At 42.2% G+C, this 19,438-nt stretch overlaps 1 protein-coding gene across 1 annotated transcript; it reads left to right on the top strand.

The window, feature by feature from the left end:
• The first annotated feature begins 18,129 nt into the window (after positions 1-18,129).
• Positions 18,130-19,077, top strand: LOC118552188 (olfactory receptor 3A10). Its single transcript, XM_078066441.1, has one exon. The coding sequence runs from the start codon at positions 18,133-18,135 to the stop codon at positions 19,075-19,077; it is 945 nt and encodes a 314-aa protein (XP_077922567.1). The 5' UTR covers positions 18,130-18,132.
• Positions 19,078-19,438: the final 361 nt, after the last annotated feature.

Below are 19,438 nucleotides of genomic sequence, written 5' to 3'. Positions count from 1 at the left end.
AAAATCCTAAAGGAGAACACAGGCAGCAACCTCTTCGACCTCAGCCGCAGCAATTTCTTCCTAGAAACATCGCCAAAGGCAAGGGAAGCAAGGGCAAAAATGAACTATTGGGACTTCATCAAGATAAAAAGCTTTGGCACAGCAAAAGAAACAGTCCACAAAACCAAAAGACAACTGACAGAATGGGAGAAGATATTTGCAAATGACATATCAGATAAAGGGCTAGTATCCAAAATCTATAAAGAACTTATCAAACTCAACACCCAAAGAACAAAGAATCCAATCAAGAAATGGGCAGAAGACATGAACAGACATTTTTTCAAAGAAGACATCCAAATGGCCAACAGACACATGAAAAAGTGCTCAACATCGCTCGGCATCAGGGAAATCCAAATCAAAACCTCAGTGAGATACCACCTCACACCAGTCAGAATGGCTAAAATTAACAAGTCAGGAAATGACAGATGTTGGCGGGGATGCGGAGAAAGGGGTACCCTCCTACACTGGTGGTGGGAATGCAAGCTGGTGCAGCCACTCTGGAAAACAGTATGGAGGTTCCTCAAAAAGTTGAAAATAGAGGTACCATACAATCCAGCAATTGCACTACTGGGTATTTACCCCAAAGATACAAATGTAGGGATCCGAAGGGGTACGTACACCCCAATGTTTATAGCAGCAATGTCCACAAGAGCCAAACTGTGGAAAGAGCCAAAATGTCCATTGACAGATGAATGGATAAAGAAGAGGTGGTATATATATACAATGGAATATTATGCAGCCATCAAAAGGAATAAGATCTTGCCATTTGCAACGACATGGATGGAACTGGAGGGTATTATGCTGAGCGAAATAAGTCAAACAGAGAAAGACATGTATCATATGACCTCACTGATATGAGGAATTCTTAATCTCAGGAAACAAACTGAGGGTTGCTGGAGTGGGGGGTGGGGTGGGAGGGATGGGGTGACTGGCTGATGGACACTGGGGAGGGTATGTGTTCTGGTAAGCGCTGTGAATTGTGCAAGACTGTTGAATCTCAGATCTGTACCTCTGAAACAAATAATGCAATAGATGTTAAGAAAGAAAAAAAGAAGAAGAAGAATGTAGCAGCAGGGGCAGAATGAAGGGGGGGAAATCGGAGGGGGAGAAGAACCATGAGAGACAATGGACTCTGAAAAACAAACTGAGGGTTCTAGAGGGGAGGGGGTTGGGAGGATGGGTTAGCCTGGTGATGGGTATTGAGGAGGGCACGTTCTGCATGGAGCACTGGGTGTTATGCACAAACAATGAATCATGGAACACTATATCTAAAACTAATGATGTAATGTATGGGGATTAACATAACAATAAAAAAATTTAAAAATAAAAAAGAAGAGGTGGTATATATATATATACAATGGAATATTATGCAGCCTTCAAAGGGAATGAGATCTTGCCATTTTCAGCGATGTGGATGGAATTGGAGGGTGTTTTGCTGAGCGAAATAAGTCAGTCAGAGAAAGACATGTATCATATGACCTCACTGATATGAGGAATTCTTAATCTCAGGAAACAAACTGAGGGTTGCTGGAGTGGTGGGGGGTGGGAGGGATGGGGTGGCTGGGTGATAGACACTGGGGAGGGTATGTGCTCTGGTAAGCATTGTGAATTGTGCAAGACTGTTGAGTCTCAGATCTGTACCTCTGAAACAAATAATGCAATATATGTTAAGAAAGAAAAAAAGAAGAAGAAGAATGTAGCAGGAGGGGAAGAATGAAGGGGGGGAAATTGGAGGGGGCGAAGAACCATGAGAGACAATGGACTCTGAAAAACAAACTGAGGGTTCTAGAGGGGAGGGGGGTGGGAGGATGGGTTAGCCTGGTGATGGGTATTGAGGAGGGCACGTTCTGCATGGAGCACTGGGTGTTATGCACAAACAATGAATCATGGAACACTATATCTAAAACTAATGATGTAATGTATGGTGATTAACATAACAATAAAAAAATTTTAAAAAAAGAAAGAAAAGAGAAGAAGAAGAATGTAGCAGGAGGGGAAGAATGAAGGGGGGGAAATCGGAGGGGGAGAAGAACCATGAGAGACAATGGACTCTGAAAAACAAACTGAGGGTTCTAGAGGGGAGGGGGGTGGGAGGATGGGTTAGCCTGGTGATGGGTATTGAGGAGGGCACGTTCTGCATGGAGCACTGGGTGTTATGCACAAACAATGAATCATGGAACACTATATCTAAAACTAATGATGTAATGTATGGGGATTAACATAACAATAAAAAAATTAAAAAAAATACAGAGTATGTAAAAATCAGTTGTATTTCAAATATATTAGCAAAAAAATTGAAAATTGATATTAAAACAATACCACTTACAATATCATTAAAAACATGAAATAGGAATAAATTAAACAAAATATGTGCAAGACTTATACAGTGAAAACTACAAAACATTGCTGAGAGAAATATAGGAAGACCTAAATGAATGGAGAGATATGGACTAGAAAACTCAATATTGTTGATATCAATTCTTTCCAAAGTGTTCTATAGGTCTTGGCATGTGTTTTATAGAAATTGGCAGTCTGATTCTACATTTTATATGAAAAAAGAAAACCTAGAGACGTCAAAATAACTTAGAAAAAGAAGAACAAATTTGGGGGACATAAACTACTTGATTTCAGGACTTAGTATTAAACTACAGTAATCAAGACCATATGTATTGGTGTAAAGAAAACACATTGATCAATAGAATAAAACAGAGTCTGGAAGTGTGCACCCACACATGTATGGGTAATTGATTTTTGTCAAAGTTGTCAAAAAATAGTCTTTTCAACATGGTGCTGAAACAATGTACATCCATATGAAAAAAAAATCATTAACCCAAACCTTGCCTGGCACCATATTAAAAACAAACAAACAAACAAACAAAAAACAAGCAAACAAATAAAAACCCTCAAAATGGATCCTAGATCTAAGTGTAAGCACTAAAACTATAAAACTTCTGGGAAAAAATAAGAGAAGCACTTTTGTGACTTTAGATTTGACAAAAATTTCTTAGATAAGACACAAAAAGCATGAATCAAAAAAATTGGTAAATTGTACATCATCAAAATTTAAAATGTCAGTTATTCAAAGGAAACTGTTAGGAAATTAAAAATACAAGACTGAGAAAGTATTTGCAAAACACTTATTTGATAAAAGGCTAGTATCCAGAATATATAAAGAATTCTTACAATTCAATAAGAAGTAGAAAAACTATCCAATTTGGATAGGGGACAAATTACTTAAATACTTCATCCAAGACATATGATGGTGAATAAGCACATGAAAAGATGCTCAATATCAGTGGGGAAATACAAAGTTAAACCCACAATGAGATACTACTGCGCACCTAATAATGTTAAAATTTCTGATATTAAGTTTTGATGAGAAATGGAATCTCACACTTTGCTGGTAGGAATGCAAATGGTACAGCTACTTTGGAAGACAGTTGGACTGTTTCTTAGAAGAAATAATATCCACCCACATAGAGTCCAGAGTTTATACTCTTGGTATTTTTCAAGGAGAAATGAAGACCTATATCCATGCAAAGAACTGTATGCACATATTTATTATAGATTTATTTGCAATGGCTAAAATCTGGAAACAACCCAAATGTTCATTAACTAACAATTAAGTAAACAAATTGCTGTATATCCGTACAGTGGCATACTACTTAGTGAACAAAGGGCCGGACTACTAGTACAGCCACCATGCATAATCTCAAAAGGATTATGCTAATTGAATGCATCCAGTTATAAAAAGTCTACATACTGTATGACTTATGACAGTCTGAAAAAGGCAAAAACATAAGGACAGAAATCAGATCAGAGGTTGCCATGGGCTATGGTGTAGAAAGGGGATTGTGTGCATTGGGGCAGAAGGGAACTTTTTGGAGTGGTTGAAATGTTTTATATATTGATAGAGATGGTAGATACATGATTGTATTGTTTTATCAAAATTCATCAAAACTTACAATTGAAATTATACATTAGTTAACCCAACTTTGTAAAGTTATACCTTAAAAAAACCAATTTGAAAAATAAATGAGAGAAAAATACCAGAATCAGCTTAGCTGGGGCCCTGCCTGAGCTCCGCCACAGCCCCATTCTCTGGCCTTGGGAAATCATCTAAGCGCCCTGGATCTTATTTCCATCTGTAACATGGTGACTATACCTTTCCTCCTTTCTTGGAGACATTAGGAGCCTGGAATGATGTCATAAGTCTAATATTTCTTTAATAGAATCCAAAATACTAGGCAGATGAGAGAAACCCTTAAGGACTGAGGTTGCTTGTCTGCCTCTGTCTTCTTGAGCAATCCCTGAGAGAGTTGATTTTTAGGGCCTCTAGGAGCTTGTTAGTAGCCAAATAGAGAGAGCACGAGGATAGACTCTGGGCTCCCACCTCACACCTTTTATAAGCCTTTGGAGACAGGCCACCTTGGGTCAGCTTAGCACTCACCCCCATCTCTACAAGGCCCCAGCTAGGAGTAGCACCCAGAGTACTCACAGAAAGGTAAGCCCCACCATGAGACTTCTCACTGCTCCAGAGCTCCTAGTTTCCTTCCATCTTGAGGAAGGGTGGGTGGAGATCATTCGTGGTCTTCATATGGCTTTTTCCTTGTTGATAGATCAAAGAACTGAGTGATGCTTGGATTCAGGGAAGGTAGGGAAATACCATGTGAGGTTTTCCACTCTGAGTGACTGAAAGATTGAAGGTCAGACGGGCAAACAGAGGGACATCGGAGGGAACTGACTGGGGTAAAGAGTAGGGGAAGAATGAAGGGGGGTAAATCGGAGGGGGAGACGAACCATGAGAGACTATGGACTCTGAGAAACAAACTGAGGGTCCTGGGGGGGTGGTTAGCCTGGTGCTGGGTATTAAAGAGGGCATGTACTGCATGGAGCACTGGGTGTTATACGCAAACAATGAATCATGGAACAGGAACACTACATTCAAAACTAATGATGTAATGTATGGTGATTAACATAACATAAAAAAAAAAAGAGTAGGGGAAAGAAGAGTGGGAGAGCTAAGGAAGCTATTTAGCATGGTCAGGACAGAGTAGCCTGTATTTACAGACCCTCATACCTTTAAGTAAACCTAGAGATAATGCAGTACTCCCTTTCATATTACAGAAGGAAAAAGGGATGGATGGATGGATGGGTGGACAGAGAGACAGATGGATAATGGCAAAGGCCTTGGGAAGCAGCAGGGACTGGCAGAAAAAGAACAAGTTCTCCATTCAGAACAAACTCTTGCATATGTGACCTTCAACCAACAAGTTAAATTTTTTGAGCCTCACCTTACTCATTTGTAAAATGATTACCTATCTTCAAGAATGTTTGCACAGTTTAAATGTAACATATAATGTAGTGACATATAATGGAATATGTATATTTATGTAAACCTTAGCTTTCTGTTTTATTTTTCCTTTCATTCCTTCTTTTCTCCTTCCATCCCTCCCTTCTTTTTTCCCTTCCTTCCTTTCTCCAAGGTCCCAATGCTAGTAGAATCTTGTTTATAACACAAATAACAAGCACATGGACTCCAATTCCACAGCTCTTTCAACTGTGCTGAGCTGTCATCCTTGTAAACCAGAAGAATGAGAGAGGGGGAGAGAGAGATAGAGAGAAGGAAGAAGGGGGGGGGAGAGAGAGAGAGAGAAGGAAGAAGAAGGGAAGGGGGAGAGAGAGAGAGAAGGAAGAAGGGGGAGAGAGAGAGAAGGAAGAAGAAGAGGAGCAGGGAGAGAGAGAGAAGAAGAAGGGGAGGGGGGGAGAGAGAGAGAGAGAAGGAAGAAGGGGAGGGGGAAAGAGAGAGAAGGAAGAAGAAGGGGAGAGTGGGGGAGTGGAAGATTGGCTGTGCATGGCTTTGTGGAGAGAAAGAGCTACATAGAGCAGATTGGAACAGAGAACTTGAAGGGTACCGACCCTTGCATGAACAGGCAGGGTGGGAGATGATTGGACAAAAGCATCCAGGATGAAGAGACCCTCCTGCTGCTCAGAGCCAGAATGAGCTCTTGTCACTGTACTGTGTGACACTGGGCTGTGTCCCTGCTATGATTTCAAACCCAGATTGGGCTTGCCTTAATATTAAGCTAGGAAAATCCATCTGGGAGAACATTTCCTGTGGTGACGAGGGATCCCTACAAATATCCTCTCTCTTCTCACCAAATAACCTGCATCCACAAATTGCCTGTCCCAGAGGTGGCAGGTGTTGGGGTATTCCTCTCTCTCTCTCTCTCTTTTTTTTTTAGTTTCAGAGGTAGAGTTTAGTGATTCATCAGTTGCATATAACACCCAGTGCTCATTACATCATTTGCCCTCCTTCATGCCCATCACCCAGTGACCCCATCCCCCCTCCCCTCCAGCAACCCTGTTTGTTCCCTATAGTTAAGAGTCTCTTATGGTTTGCCTTCCTCTCAATTTTCATCTTATTTTATTTTTCCTTCCCTTCCTGTATGTTCATCTGTTTTGTTTCTTAAATTCCACAAAGGAATGAAATCATATGGTATTTGTCTTTCTCTGATGGACTTATTTTATTTAGTATAATACCCTCTAGTTCCATTTATATCATTGCAAATGGCAAGATTTCATTTTTTATGGCTGCGTAATATTCTGATGTATATCTATACCACATCTTCTTTATCCATTCATCTGTCAATGGACATCTGGGCTCTTTCCATATTTTGGCTATTGTGGACATTGCTGCTATAAACATTAGGGTGCATGTCCCCCTTCAAATCACTATGTTTGTATCCTTTGGATAAATACCTAGTAGTGCAATTGCTGGGTCATAGAGTAGCTCTATTTTTAACTTTTTGAGGAACCTCCATACTTTTTTCCAGAGTGGCTGCACCAGTTTGCATTCTGTTGGGGTATTCTTTTTTTTTTTTTTTTTTTTTTTTTTTTTAATTTTTTTATTGTTATGTTAATCCCCATACATTACATCATTAGTTTTAGATATAGTGTTCCATGATTCATTGTTTATGCATAACACCCAGTGCTCCATGCAGAACGTGCCCTCCTCAATACCCATCACCAGGCTAACCCATCCTCCCAACCCCCTCCCCTCTAGAACCCTCAGTTTGTTTTTCAGAGTCCATTGTCTCTCATGGTTCTTCTCCCCCTCCGATTTCCCCCCCTTCATTCTTCCCCTCCTGCTACATTCTTCTTCTTCTTTTTTTCTTTCTTAACATATATTGCATTATTTGTTTCAGAGGTACAGATCTGAGATTCAACAGTCCTGCACAATTCACAGCGCTTACCAGAACACATACCCTCCCCAGTGTCCATCACCCAGTCACCCCATCCCTCCCACCCCACCCCCCACTCCAGCAACCCTCAGTTTGTTTCCTGAGATTAAGAATTCCTCATATCAGTGAGGTCATATGATACATGTCTTTCTCTGTTTGACTTATTTCGCTCAGCATAATACCCTCCAGTTCCATCCACGTCGTTGCAAATGGCAAGATCTTATTCCTTTTGATGGCTGCATAATATTCCATTGTATATATATACCACATCTTCTTTATCCATTCATCTGTTGATGGACATCTTGGCTCTTTCCACAGTTTGGCTATTGTGGACATTGCTGCTATAAACATCGGGGTGCACGTAGCCTTTCGGGTCCCTACTTTTGTATCTTTGGGGTAAATACCCAGTAGTGCAATTGCTGGATCATATGGTAGCTCTATTTTCAACTTTTTGAGGAACCTCCATACTGTTTTCCAGAGTGGCTGCACCAGCTTGCATTTCTGTTGGGGTATTCTTGATGAGTCCCCCTGCCACCTTTGATCAGACTCCCAGCTCTGCCCCTCACCATCTGCCTAAACATGGACAAGTTACCTTACCTCTTTGTGCCTCAGTTTCCTGTCTATAAAATGGGGATTATAATAGTATCTACTTCATAGGATTATTTGAGATTAAATGAGGTAATATATGTAAAATACTTAGAACAGTGCTTGACACATAGTAAGATCTAATTAAATCTCAGTTGTTATTATTACCTCCATTATAGATTTTTGTGTGGATTGAATGAGGTAACACATAAAAGTAACAGGTAGAAAGTGCTTGATAAATGTTACCTGTCACTGGCTGTCACTCCAGTCCCAGCACTTCCAGGAAACACTCTCTTGTTACTTGTAAGCTGACTTCAAATGCTACATACATTTTGCTGGGTCTCCCCAGGACTGGGTGAGAGATTGTATGCATGGGACAAACTCAGAAGAGAAGAAATTTATCTTCTCTAGTCATGGAACAGGAGGAGATGAACCATGAGGAAGGGATTATTGCCCATCTGCTTTTTATGGAATGAAGGCAAGAAGGGTTCAGAGAAACCTTTTGGCTCCTTCATTCAGCAGCAATTGCTGCCTTCAAATCTCTGCACAGCAGACCTCCTTGGTGGCTGAACAAAATGTACCCAGCCCCAAGAAAACAAACACCTGACCTCAGAGGGAAATGAGATGGGTAGTATGTGTGGGGAAGAATCCAGCTATGCTTGGTGGTCTTTTTCTTATGCTTTTCAACACAGAGTAGCAGAGATTCTGTCTTTTCTCTCTCATATTTCAGGAAATGGAGAAATTCCCTTGTTGTAAGCAAGCCCTCTTTCGTTATTAAGGAAATTTAACTTGCCCTTCTTAAGTGTTGCTACATGTCTTGTCGCCTTCATCAGTCTGGGATGCCTCCGTCCAGGTCGTTTCCTGAAGCCCAGGGAGTTCAGTCCTCCAAGTTCCCCTGTCTCCTCCCACCAGTTCACTGAAAGCTCTCTTATTCACAGGTCCTTCTGATCCAGGTAGGTAGCCTGCCAACCTCTCTTAGAACTCCACATTCAAGAGTTTTCCTCCCCAACTACACTGTGATTTTGCTTTTACAACACCCAGGCCAGGAAAGCTGTATTTGATGGGGAAACCATGGTCCCTGCCCTACCTCCAGCATTCTGGAAGGGCATATCCAGGAGACATATATCACCTGCTTAGGGCAAAGGAGGCATTGTCATTCTGCTCTGTGTCTGAGTGTAACCCTTGGTAGAGCTAAAGTTTGCCCAAGACAGAAGTTGTGATAGAAAACATAACCCAAGTGTACAGTGTCTGAGAGGTCGGTGGCTGGCTTCCCACTGTGGGGATCAGTGGTAGTCCCAGGTGGGAGGTAGATTCTGGAAAGGAAGGCATAACCTGTGAAAGGCTAGCAGTCTTCTTTCTCCCACTGAGGGTCAGCATTGGCCTGACAGAGTTTGAGCCCAACAGACTGCCAACAGTTTTCACAGGAAAGGGCAGAATGGAGGTGCCAGGGGTAGTGTAGAATCTCCTGTGGTAGCCTATTAGCATAATCTACCTTCTTTGTCTTGTGCTATTGATTTTGAGTGGCCTTCTGGTGTTACTTTGGGCAAGGTACTCCTCGTAATGGTTCAGTTCCCCACCCCTTTCTCCGTATGCAAGTGCTAGAATGATCCAGGTTATTAATTGTCTCATCAGAGGAGGAGAAGATCAATTAAAAACTGGAGTGCATAAGGAGGACTTCCTTGAGATGATGGGACATTGACCCAGGACAGAGCCTTGAAGGATGGAGTTTTGATGTGTGGAAAGGAAGAGTGTTCTCGTTAGAAAGGAGCACCAGCACAGTCATGGACAAAGGGTGGCCTACCAGAGCAAACCTCCAGCAGAAGGGGGCCCCAAGTTACCTTTCCAGAGCTATTGATGCAGTCACGTTGAAGAACTTTTGACATCATGGGTTCATTCCTCAGTTGTCCAGGCACTTGTTGGGTAAACCAAACTGCTACCATGTGCAATTGAGTGGAAACTAGCTAAATGTTCCCTGGGACTTCACCTCCCCTCTCTTCCCTTGGAAAAGCTCCTGATCTCCAACCCTACCCCCTACAAAATCATCAGTCTTCCCCATATTACTTAATAGCAACTCCAGTTGCCCAGGCCAAGAATCTTGGAATCATCCCTGTACCTTCTCTTTCTCTCATACCTCATGCCCAATCTGTTAGTTCCACCACCAAAATACCTGCAGAATCTTACTACATTTAACAAATAGACAATTATTGAATAGAAGAATGGTTGGATGGATGGATGGATGGATGGATGGGATCTTGACTTTTATGAATAGCTGTAGTGATGCCAAGACCTGAAGAGTTAAGAATATCTTGCTTCTCTTTGTCACACACAATGTCATTTATAAAGCCTCAGTAACAACATGTCCAAGTAAGAGGCTGTACAATGTTAAAGTGTGGATTTGGGGAGTCAGACAGTCCTGGGTTTGAGGACTGGGCTACTTATTTAATCTTTAAAAACATCAGTCCTGATTATATAGATATAATAACAGTTACCCCGGCGGAGCAAGATGGCGGAGGAGTAGGAGACCTGGATTTCGTCTCCTCTCAGGAATTCAGCTGGATAGGGATCAAACCATTCTGAACACCTACAAACTCAACAGGAGATCAAAGAAAAGAAGAGCAACAACTCTCTGAACAGAAAAGCGACCACTTTCTGGAAGGTAGGACGTGCGGAGAAGTGAATCCGAGGCGATATTCGGGAGGATAGACGGCGGGGGAGGGGCCTCCGACGGCCGCTTCTGGCAAGTGATAGAGCCACGGAGCACAAAGTCGGAACTTTTAGAAGTCTGCTCCGCTGAGGGACGGCACTCTGGTGGCGAAGTGGGGGGTGGAACCCTCGCGGGACAGTGTGGTCTCAGGACCCTCGGGGTCACAGAAAGACCGGGGGTGCCTGAGTGCAGCAGAGCTCCCAGGTATTGGAGCAGGGAAGCCGGCTGCAGAGACGGAGCCCAGGCGCGGGCTCTCAGCTCGGGGTTGCTATAAACCGTGATCCATGGCACAGTCGGGCCACTGCTCCTCCAGCAGGGACCCAACAAGCGGCAGATCCGGGGAGACTCACCTTCTTCCCCCGGGAGGAGAGGTGCGGGAGCGCACCGCGGGGATCTGCTGGGTTTGGAGACTCCACCCGGGGTCGGGTGCCAGATAGAAAGGCGCGGTCACAGGCCGGGTGAGCGCGGAGTGCGGCGGGAGACCGGGGAGACGGGAGTGACTGACGGCTTTTCTCTGGGGGCTCGCTGAGGAGCGGGACCCCGAGTTCTCGGCTCCGCCGGGGCGGAGACTGGGAGGCCACCATTTTCACTCTCCGCCTCCAAAGCTGTACGGAGAGCTTGCAGGGAACAAAAGCTCCGGAGAGCAAACCCGAGCAGATTACTTAGCCCGGACCGGCAAGGGCGGGGCAATTTTGCCTCCGGCAAAGACATTTGGGAACCACGGCAACAGGCCCCTCCCCCAGAAGATCAGCCAGAACAGCCAGCCAAGACCAAGTTTACCGATCAATGAGAACGGCAGAACTCCAGCGCTAGGGGAACACTGCACATAGAATTCATGGCTTTTTTACCATGATTCTTTAGTCTTTCAAAGTTAATTATTTTTTTTAACTGTCTTTTTTTCTTTTTTCCTTTTTTCTTTTTTTTTTTGAATTTTTCTTTTTCCCTTTTTCAACCAACATCTTATCAATCCCTTTTTTAAAAAAAAACATTTTTATTTTTCATTTTTAAAGTCATATTCTATCCCTTCATAGTAGTTACCCGTATTTTTGGCATATATATATAAGTTGTTCTCTCTTTAAAATCTTGAGATAGTTTCTTCTAACAGATCAAAATATACTCTAAATCTCTAGTGTATGGTTTTTTTCTACTCCCCTGCCTGATCACATTCTCTCCCTTTTTTCTTTCTTTTTTCTTTTTTTTTTTTAATCCTCTTCTTTCTTTTTTCAAACAACTTATCAAATCCTTTTTAAAAATTTTCTATAATTTCCATCTTTACAGTCATATTCCATCCCTTCATCATATCAACCCTTATTTTTGTACATATATAAGTTTTTCTTTCTTTAAAATTTTGGGAAGGACTTTCTTTTAACAGACCAAAATACACCCAAAATCTAGTGTGTGGCACTGATCTATAATCCAGCCTGATCATATTTGATCACATTCTGTTTTTGTTTTGTTTTGTTTTGTTCTGCTTTTGTTTGTTTTTATCTTTATCTTTTTCTTTTTTCTTTTTTTCTTTCCTTTTCTTTTTTCTCTCTTTCCCTTTCTTTTCCCACTGCTTCAGGTCTTTTCTGATTTGTTTAGAGTATATTTTCTGGGGACGTTGTTACCCTGCTAGCATTTTGTTCTCTCATTAATCTATTCTCCTCTGCACAAAATGACAAGACGGAAAAAATCACCTCAACAAAAAGAACAAGAGGTAGTACCGACTGCCAGGGACCTACTCAATACGGACATTAGTACGATGTCAGATCTAGAGTTCAGAATCATCACTTTAAAGATACTAGCTGGGCTTGAAAAAAGCATGGAAGTTATTAGAGAAACCCTTTCTGGAGAAGTAAAAGAACTAAAATCGAACCAAGTAGAAATCAAAAAGGCTATTAATGAGGTGCAATCAAATATGGGGGCGCTAACTGCTAGGATAAATGAGGCAGAAGAAAGAATCAGTGAGATAGAAGACCAAATGATGGAAAATAAAGAAGCTGAGAAAAAGAGAGATAAACAACTACTGGATCACGAGGGCAGAATTCGAGAGATAAACGATACCATAAGACGAAACAACATTAGAATAATTGGGATCCCAGAAGAAGAAGAAAGAGAGAGAGGGGCAGAAGGTATAATGGAGCAAATTATAGCAGAGAACTTCCCTAATTTGGGGAAGGAAACAGGCATCAAAATCCAGGAGGCACAGAGAACCCCTCTCAAAATCAATAAAAATAGGTCAACACCCCGACATCTAATAGTAAAACTTACGAGTCTCAGAGACAAAGAGAAAATCCTGAAAGCAGCTCGGGAGAAGAGATATGTAACCTACAATGGTAGAAACATTAGATTGGCAACAGACTTATCCACAGAGACCTGGCAGGCCAGAAAGGACTGGCAGGACATATTCAGAGCACTAAATGAGAAAAATATGCAGCCAAGAATACGATATCCAGCTAGGCTGTCATTGAAAATTGAAGGAGAGATAAAAAGCTTCCAGGACAAACAAAAACTAAAGGAATTTGCAAACACGAAACCAGCCCTACAACAAATATTGAAAGGGGTCCTCTAAGCAAAGAGAGAGCCTAAAAGCAACATAGACCAGAAAGGAACACAAACAATATACAGTAACAGTCACTTTACAGGCAATACAATGGCACTGAACTCCTATCTTTCAATAGTTACCCTGAATGTAAATGGGCTAAATGCCCCAATCAAAAGACACAGGCTATCAGATTGGATTAAAAAACAAGACCCATCGATATGCTGTCTGCAAGAGACTCATTTTAGACCCAAAGACACCCCCAGATTGAAAGTGAGGGGGTGGAAAACTATTTACCATGCTAATGGACACCAAAAGAAAGCTGGGGTGGCAATCCTTATATCAGACAAATTAGATTTTAAACCAAAGACTGTAATAAGAGATGAGGAAGGACACTATATCATACTTAAAGGGTCTATCCAACAAGAAGATCTAACAATTGTAAATATCTATGCCCCTAACATGGGAGCAGCCAATTATATAAGGCAATTAATAACAAAAGCAAAGAAACACATCGACAACAATACAATAATAGTGGGGGACTTTAACACCCCCCTCACTGAAATGGACAGATCGTCTAAGCAAAAGATCAACAAGGAAATAAAGACTTTAAATGACACACTGGACCAAATGGACTTCACAGACGTATTCAGAACATTCCATCCCAAAGCAACGGAATACACATTCTTCTCTAGTGCCCATGGAACATTCTCCAGAATAGATCACATCCTAGGTCATAAATCAGGTCTCAACCGGTACCAGAAGATTGGGATCATCCCCTGCCTATTTTCAGACCACAATGCTTTGAAACTAGAACTCAATCACAAGAGGAAAGTCAGAAAGAACTCAAATACATGGAGGCTAAAGAGCATCCTACTGAAGAATGAATGGGTCAACCAGGAAATTAAAGAAGAATTAAAAAAATTCATGGAAACCAATGAAAATGAAAACACAACTATTCAAAATCTTTGGGATACAGCAAAGGCAGTCCTAAGAGGAAAGTATATAGCAATACAAGCCTTTCTCAAGAAACAAGAAAGGTCTCAAGTACACAACCTAACCCTACACCTAAAGGAGCTGGAGAAAGAACAGCAAATAAAGCCTAAACCCAGCAGGAGAAGAGAAATAATAAAGATCAGAGCAGAAATCAATGAAATAGAAACCAAAAGAACAGTAGAACAGATCAACGAAACTAGGAGCTGGTTCTTTGAAAGAATTAACAAGATTGATAAGCCCCTGGCCAGACTTATCAAAAAGAAAAGAGAAATGACCCAAATCAACAAAATCATGAATGAAAGAGGAGAAATCACAACCAACACCAAAGAAATACAAACAATTATAAGAACATATTATGAGCAACTCTATGCCAACAAATTAGATAACCTGGAAGTAATGGATGCATTCCTAGAGATGTATCAACTACCAAAACTGAACCAGGAAGAAATAGAACACCTGAACAGACCTATAACCACTAAGGAAATAGAAGCAGTCATCAAAAATCTCCCCAAACACAAAAGCCCAGGGCCAGATGGCTTCCCAGGGGAATTCTACCAAACATTTCAAGAAGAATTAATACCTATCCTTCTGAAACTGTTCCAAAAAATAGAAATGGAAGGAAAACTTCCAAACTCATTTTATGAGGCCAGCATTACCTTGATCCCAAAACCAGACAAAGACCCCATCAAAAAGGAGAATTACAGACCAATATCCCTGATGAACATGGATGCAAAAATTCTCACCAAAATACTAGCCAATAGGATCCAACAGTACATTAAAAGGATTATTCACCACGACCAAGTCGGATTTATCCCTGGGCTGCAAGGTTGGTTCAACATCCGCAAATCAATCAACGTGATACAATACATTAACAAAAGAAAAAACAAGAATCACATGATCCTCTCAATAGATGCAGAAAAAGCATTTGACAAAGTACAGCATCCTTTCTTGATCAAAACTCTTCAGAGTGTAGGGATAGAGGGTACATACCTCAATATCATAAAAGCCATCTATGAAAAACCTACAGCGAATATCATTCTCAATGGGGAAAAACTGAGAGCTTTCCCCCTAAGGTCAGGAACGCGGCAGGGATGTCCACTATCACCACTGCTATTCAACATAGTATTGGAAGTCCTAGCCACAGCAATCAGACAACAAAAAGAAATCAAAGGCATCCAAATTGGCAAAGAAGAAGTCAAACTCTCACTCTTTGCAGATGATATGATACTTTATGTGGAAAATCCCAAAGACTCCACCCCAAAACTGCTAGAACTCATACAGGAATTCAGTCAAGTGGCAGGATATAAAATCAATGCACAGAAGTCAGTGGCATTCCTATACACCAACAACAAGTCAGAAGAAAGAGAAATTAAGGAGTTGATCCCATTTACAATTGCACCCAAAACCATAAGATACCTAGGAATAAATCTAACCAAAGAGGCAAAGGATCTGTACTTAGAAAATTATAAAATACTCATGAAAGAAATTGAGGAAGACACAAAGAAATGGAAAAACGTTCCATGCTCATGGATTGGAAGAACAAATATTGTGAAGATGTCAATCCTACCTAGAGCAATCTACACATTCAATGCAATCCCCATCAAAATACCATCCACTTTCTTCAAAGAAATGGAACAAATAATCCTAAAATTTGTATGGAACCAGAAAAGACCCCGCATAGCCAGAGGAATGTTGAAAAAGAAAAGCAAAGCTGGCGGCATCACAATTCCAGACTTCCAGCTCTACTACAAAGCTGTCATCATCAAGACAGTATGGTACTGGCACAAAAACAGACACATAGATCAATGGAACAGAATAGAGAGCCCAGAAATGGACCCTCAACTCTATGGTCAACTAATCTTTGACAAAGCAGGAAAGAATGTCCAATGGAAAAAAGACAGTCTCTTCAACAAATGGTGTTGGGAAAATTGGACAGCCACATGCAGAAGAATGAAACTGGACCATTTCCTTACACCACACACAAAAATAGACTCCAAATGGTTGAAAGACCTCAATGTGAGACAGGAGTCCATCAAAATCCTAAAGGAGAACACAGGCAGCAACCTCTTCGACCTCAGCCGCAGCAACTTCTTCCTAGAAACATCGCCAAAGGCAAGGGAAGCAAGGGCAAAAATGAACTATTGGGACTTCATCAAGATAAAAAGCTTTTGCAAAGCAAAGGAAACAGTCAACAAAACCAAAAGACAACTGACAGAATGGGAGAAGATATTTGCAAATGACATATCAGATAAAGGGCTAGTATCCAAAATCTATAAAGAACTCATCAAACTCAACACCAAAAGAACAAAGAATCCAATCAAGAAATGGGCAGAAGACATGAACAGACATTTTTCCAAAGAAGACATCCAAATGGCCAACAGACACACGAAAAAGTGTTCAATATCGCTCGGCATCAGGGAAATCCAAATCAAAACCTCAATGAGATACCACCTCACACCAGTCAGAATGGCTAAAATTAACAAGTCAGGAAATGACAGATGTTGGCGGGGATGCGGAGAAAGGGGAACCCTCCTCCACTGTTGGTGGGAATGCAAGCTGGTGCAGCCACTCTGGAAAACAGTATGGAGGTTCCTCAAAAAGTTGAAAATAGAGCTACCATATGATCCAGCAATTGCACTACTGGGTATTTACCCCAAAGATACAAAAGTAGGGACCCGAAAGGCTACGTGCACCCCGATGTTTATAGCAGCAATGTCCACAATAGCCAAACTGTGGAAAGAGCCAAGATGTCCATCAACAGATGAATGGATAAAGAAGAGGTGGTATATATATACAATGGAATATTATGCAGCCATCAAAAGGAATAAGATCTTGCCATTTGCAACGACGTGGATGGAACTGGAGGGTATTATGCTGAGCGAAATAAGTCAAACAGAGAAAGACATGTATCATATGACCTCACTGATATGAGGAATTCTTAATCTCAGGAAACAAACTGAGGGTTGCTGGAGTGGGGGGTGGGGTGGGAGGGATGGGGTGACTGGGTGATGGACACTGGGGAGGGTATGTGTTCTGGTAAGCGCTGTGAACTGTGCAAGACTGTTGAATCTCAGATCTGTACCTCTGAAACAAATAATGCAATATATGTTAAGAAAGAAAAAAAGAAGAAGAAGAATGTAGCAGGAGGGGAAGAATGAAGGAGGGGAAATCGGAGTGGGAGAAGAACCATGAGAGACGATGGACTCTGAAAACAAACTGAGGGTTCTAGAGGGGAGGGGGTTGGGAGGATGGGTTAGCCTGGTGATGGGTATTGAGGAGGGCACGTTCTGCATGGAGCACTGGGTGTTATGCACAAACAATGAATCATGGAACACTATATCTAAAACTAATGATGTAATGTATGGGGATTAACATAACAATAAAAAAAATTAAAAAAAAAAAAATAACAGTTACCCCATAAAGCTCTGTGAAAATTAAATAAGAAAATTAATATGAAGTTCTTAGCACAATACTCATAGTTTACACTTTAAAAATGTAGTCAGTGCTTTCTTAAATTGCCTTCACGTCTTCCATATTTGGCCTCTGAGTATTTCTGTACTCTGGTCTGCTCCTTGCTCCTCTCTTTGCTCACTCTCTTTTGCATCTCTTTTTGATTTCATGAGTTCTCATCCTCCTACCTTTCTTTATGTTGTTGCCACTCTCCTATATTGTGCTTTCTAGAACCTCATACATTCATCTATTCATCGAGCTAGTCAGAACCACTATGCAGTCACTATACACCGATACAACCTTAATAGCTATTAAAATGTTGTGAAATAGCCAGTGTCCTGTACCCCAGAGTAGTTTCTTCTGCCCCAGCCCCTTCTCTGACATCCCCTGGATCTCAGCCTGAGACAGCAATTAAAGGGTTCACGTCTGGCATCATGGGGGCCTCCAGGAGACTACTCAAGCTCTAGGCTGGTAGGTGCTCACGCCACATTCCCCAACATCCGTAACCTCAGATTAGGTGCCTACAATGTGTCTCTCTCCCCCTTTGGCAGGTTCAGGTCTTCTCCCACTACAGAGCTCAGCAGCAGCCTATGGAGCCAGATGCCTGGGGGAACAGGACAACTGTCACTGAGTTCATCCTTCTTGGCCTGACAGAAAACATAAGACTGCAACCCATCCTTTTGGTTGTCTTCCTCTTTGCTTACCTGGTCACCATTGGAGGCAACCTCAGCATCCTGGCTGCCATCTTGGTAGAGCCCAAACTCCACACGCCCATGTACTTCTTCCTGGGGAACCTGTCTTTGCTGGATGTCGGATGCATCACTGTCACTGTCCCTCCGATGCTAGCATGTCTCCTGGCCCACCAGTGCACAGTCCCCTATGCTGCCTGCATTTCACAGCTCTTCTTTTTCCATCTCCTGGCTGGTGTGGACTGTCACCTCCTGACAGCCATGGCCTATGACCGCTACCTGGCCTTCTGCCAGCCCCTCACCTACAGCACCCGCATGAGCCGGGAAGTCCAGGGAGCCCTGGTGGGCATTTGCTGCACCATCTCCTTTATCAATGCTCTGACTCACACGGTGGCTATATCTGTGCTTGACTTCTGCGGCCCTAATGTGGTCAACCACTTCTACTGTGACCTCCCACCCCTTTTCCAGCTCTCCTGCTCCAGCATCCACCTCAATGGGCAGCTGCTTTTTGTGGGGGCCACTTTCATGGGGGTGTTCCCCTTGATTCTCATCTCAGTGTCCTACGCCCATGTCACAGCTGCAGTGCTAAGAATCCGTTCAGCGGAGGGGAGGAAGAAGGCCTTCACGTGTGGCTCCCACCTCACTGTAGTCTGTATCTTTTATGGAACTGGCTTCTTCAGTTACATGTGTCTGGGCTTGGTGTCAGCCTCAGATAAGGACAAGGGGATTGGGACCCTCAATACTATCCTTAGCCCCATGCTGAACCCGGTCATCTATAGCCTCCGGAACCCTGATGTGCAGGGGGCCCTGAAAAGGGTGCTGATGGGGAAGAGGCCACCTGAATGAGAAGGCAGGGTATCAACATGCTCCCCCTTCCCAAAGCACCCCCTGACTTTCTCATGCTGAAGGTGTGGATGTGGGCAGTGGGCATCTTCAGCGGTGGGTTGAAGGATAGGAGGAAAGTAGATAGTATGGACCAGAGTAGACTATGGTTTCCCTTGGGCCGGGGAGAAAAGCTAAAGCTGGTAGAAGATGGATGAAAGAGAGGTGGGAGACAATTACAATGTGGGTCAGGAAATGGGACACAAATTAGCTATTCTTTTAATTTAGTGAGTGTTCAATTGAAATATGTTTAAAATGCTAATAAAAGCAAAATGTTTGCACCCTCCATCCGCCTTTGAAGATAAAATCTATTTGTACCAGAGTA

This window comes from Halichoerus grypus, chromosome 2 (genome assembly GCF_964656455.1).
Source record: "Halichoerus grypus chromosome 2, mHalGry1.hap1.1, whole genome shotgun sequence".
In the NCBI taxonomy this organism is placed as follows: Eukaryota; Metazoa; Chordata; class Mammalia; order Carnivora; family Phocidae; genus Halichoerus; species Halichoerus grypus.
The sequence above is the reverse complement of the archived record's forward strand: the minus strand, read 5'-3'. Positions and strand labels throughout refer to the sequence as shown.

What these genes read in the sequence shown, in the direction of transcription:
- LOC118552188 (XM_078066441.1), top strand. Translation starts at nt 18,133, where the DNA reads ATGGAGCCAGATGCCTGGGGGAACAGGACAACTGTCACTGAGTTCATC.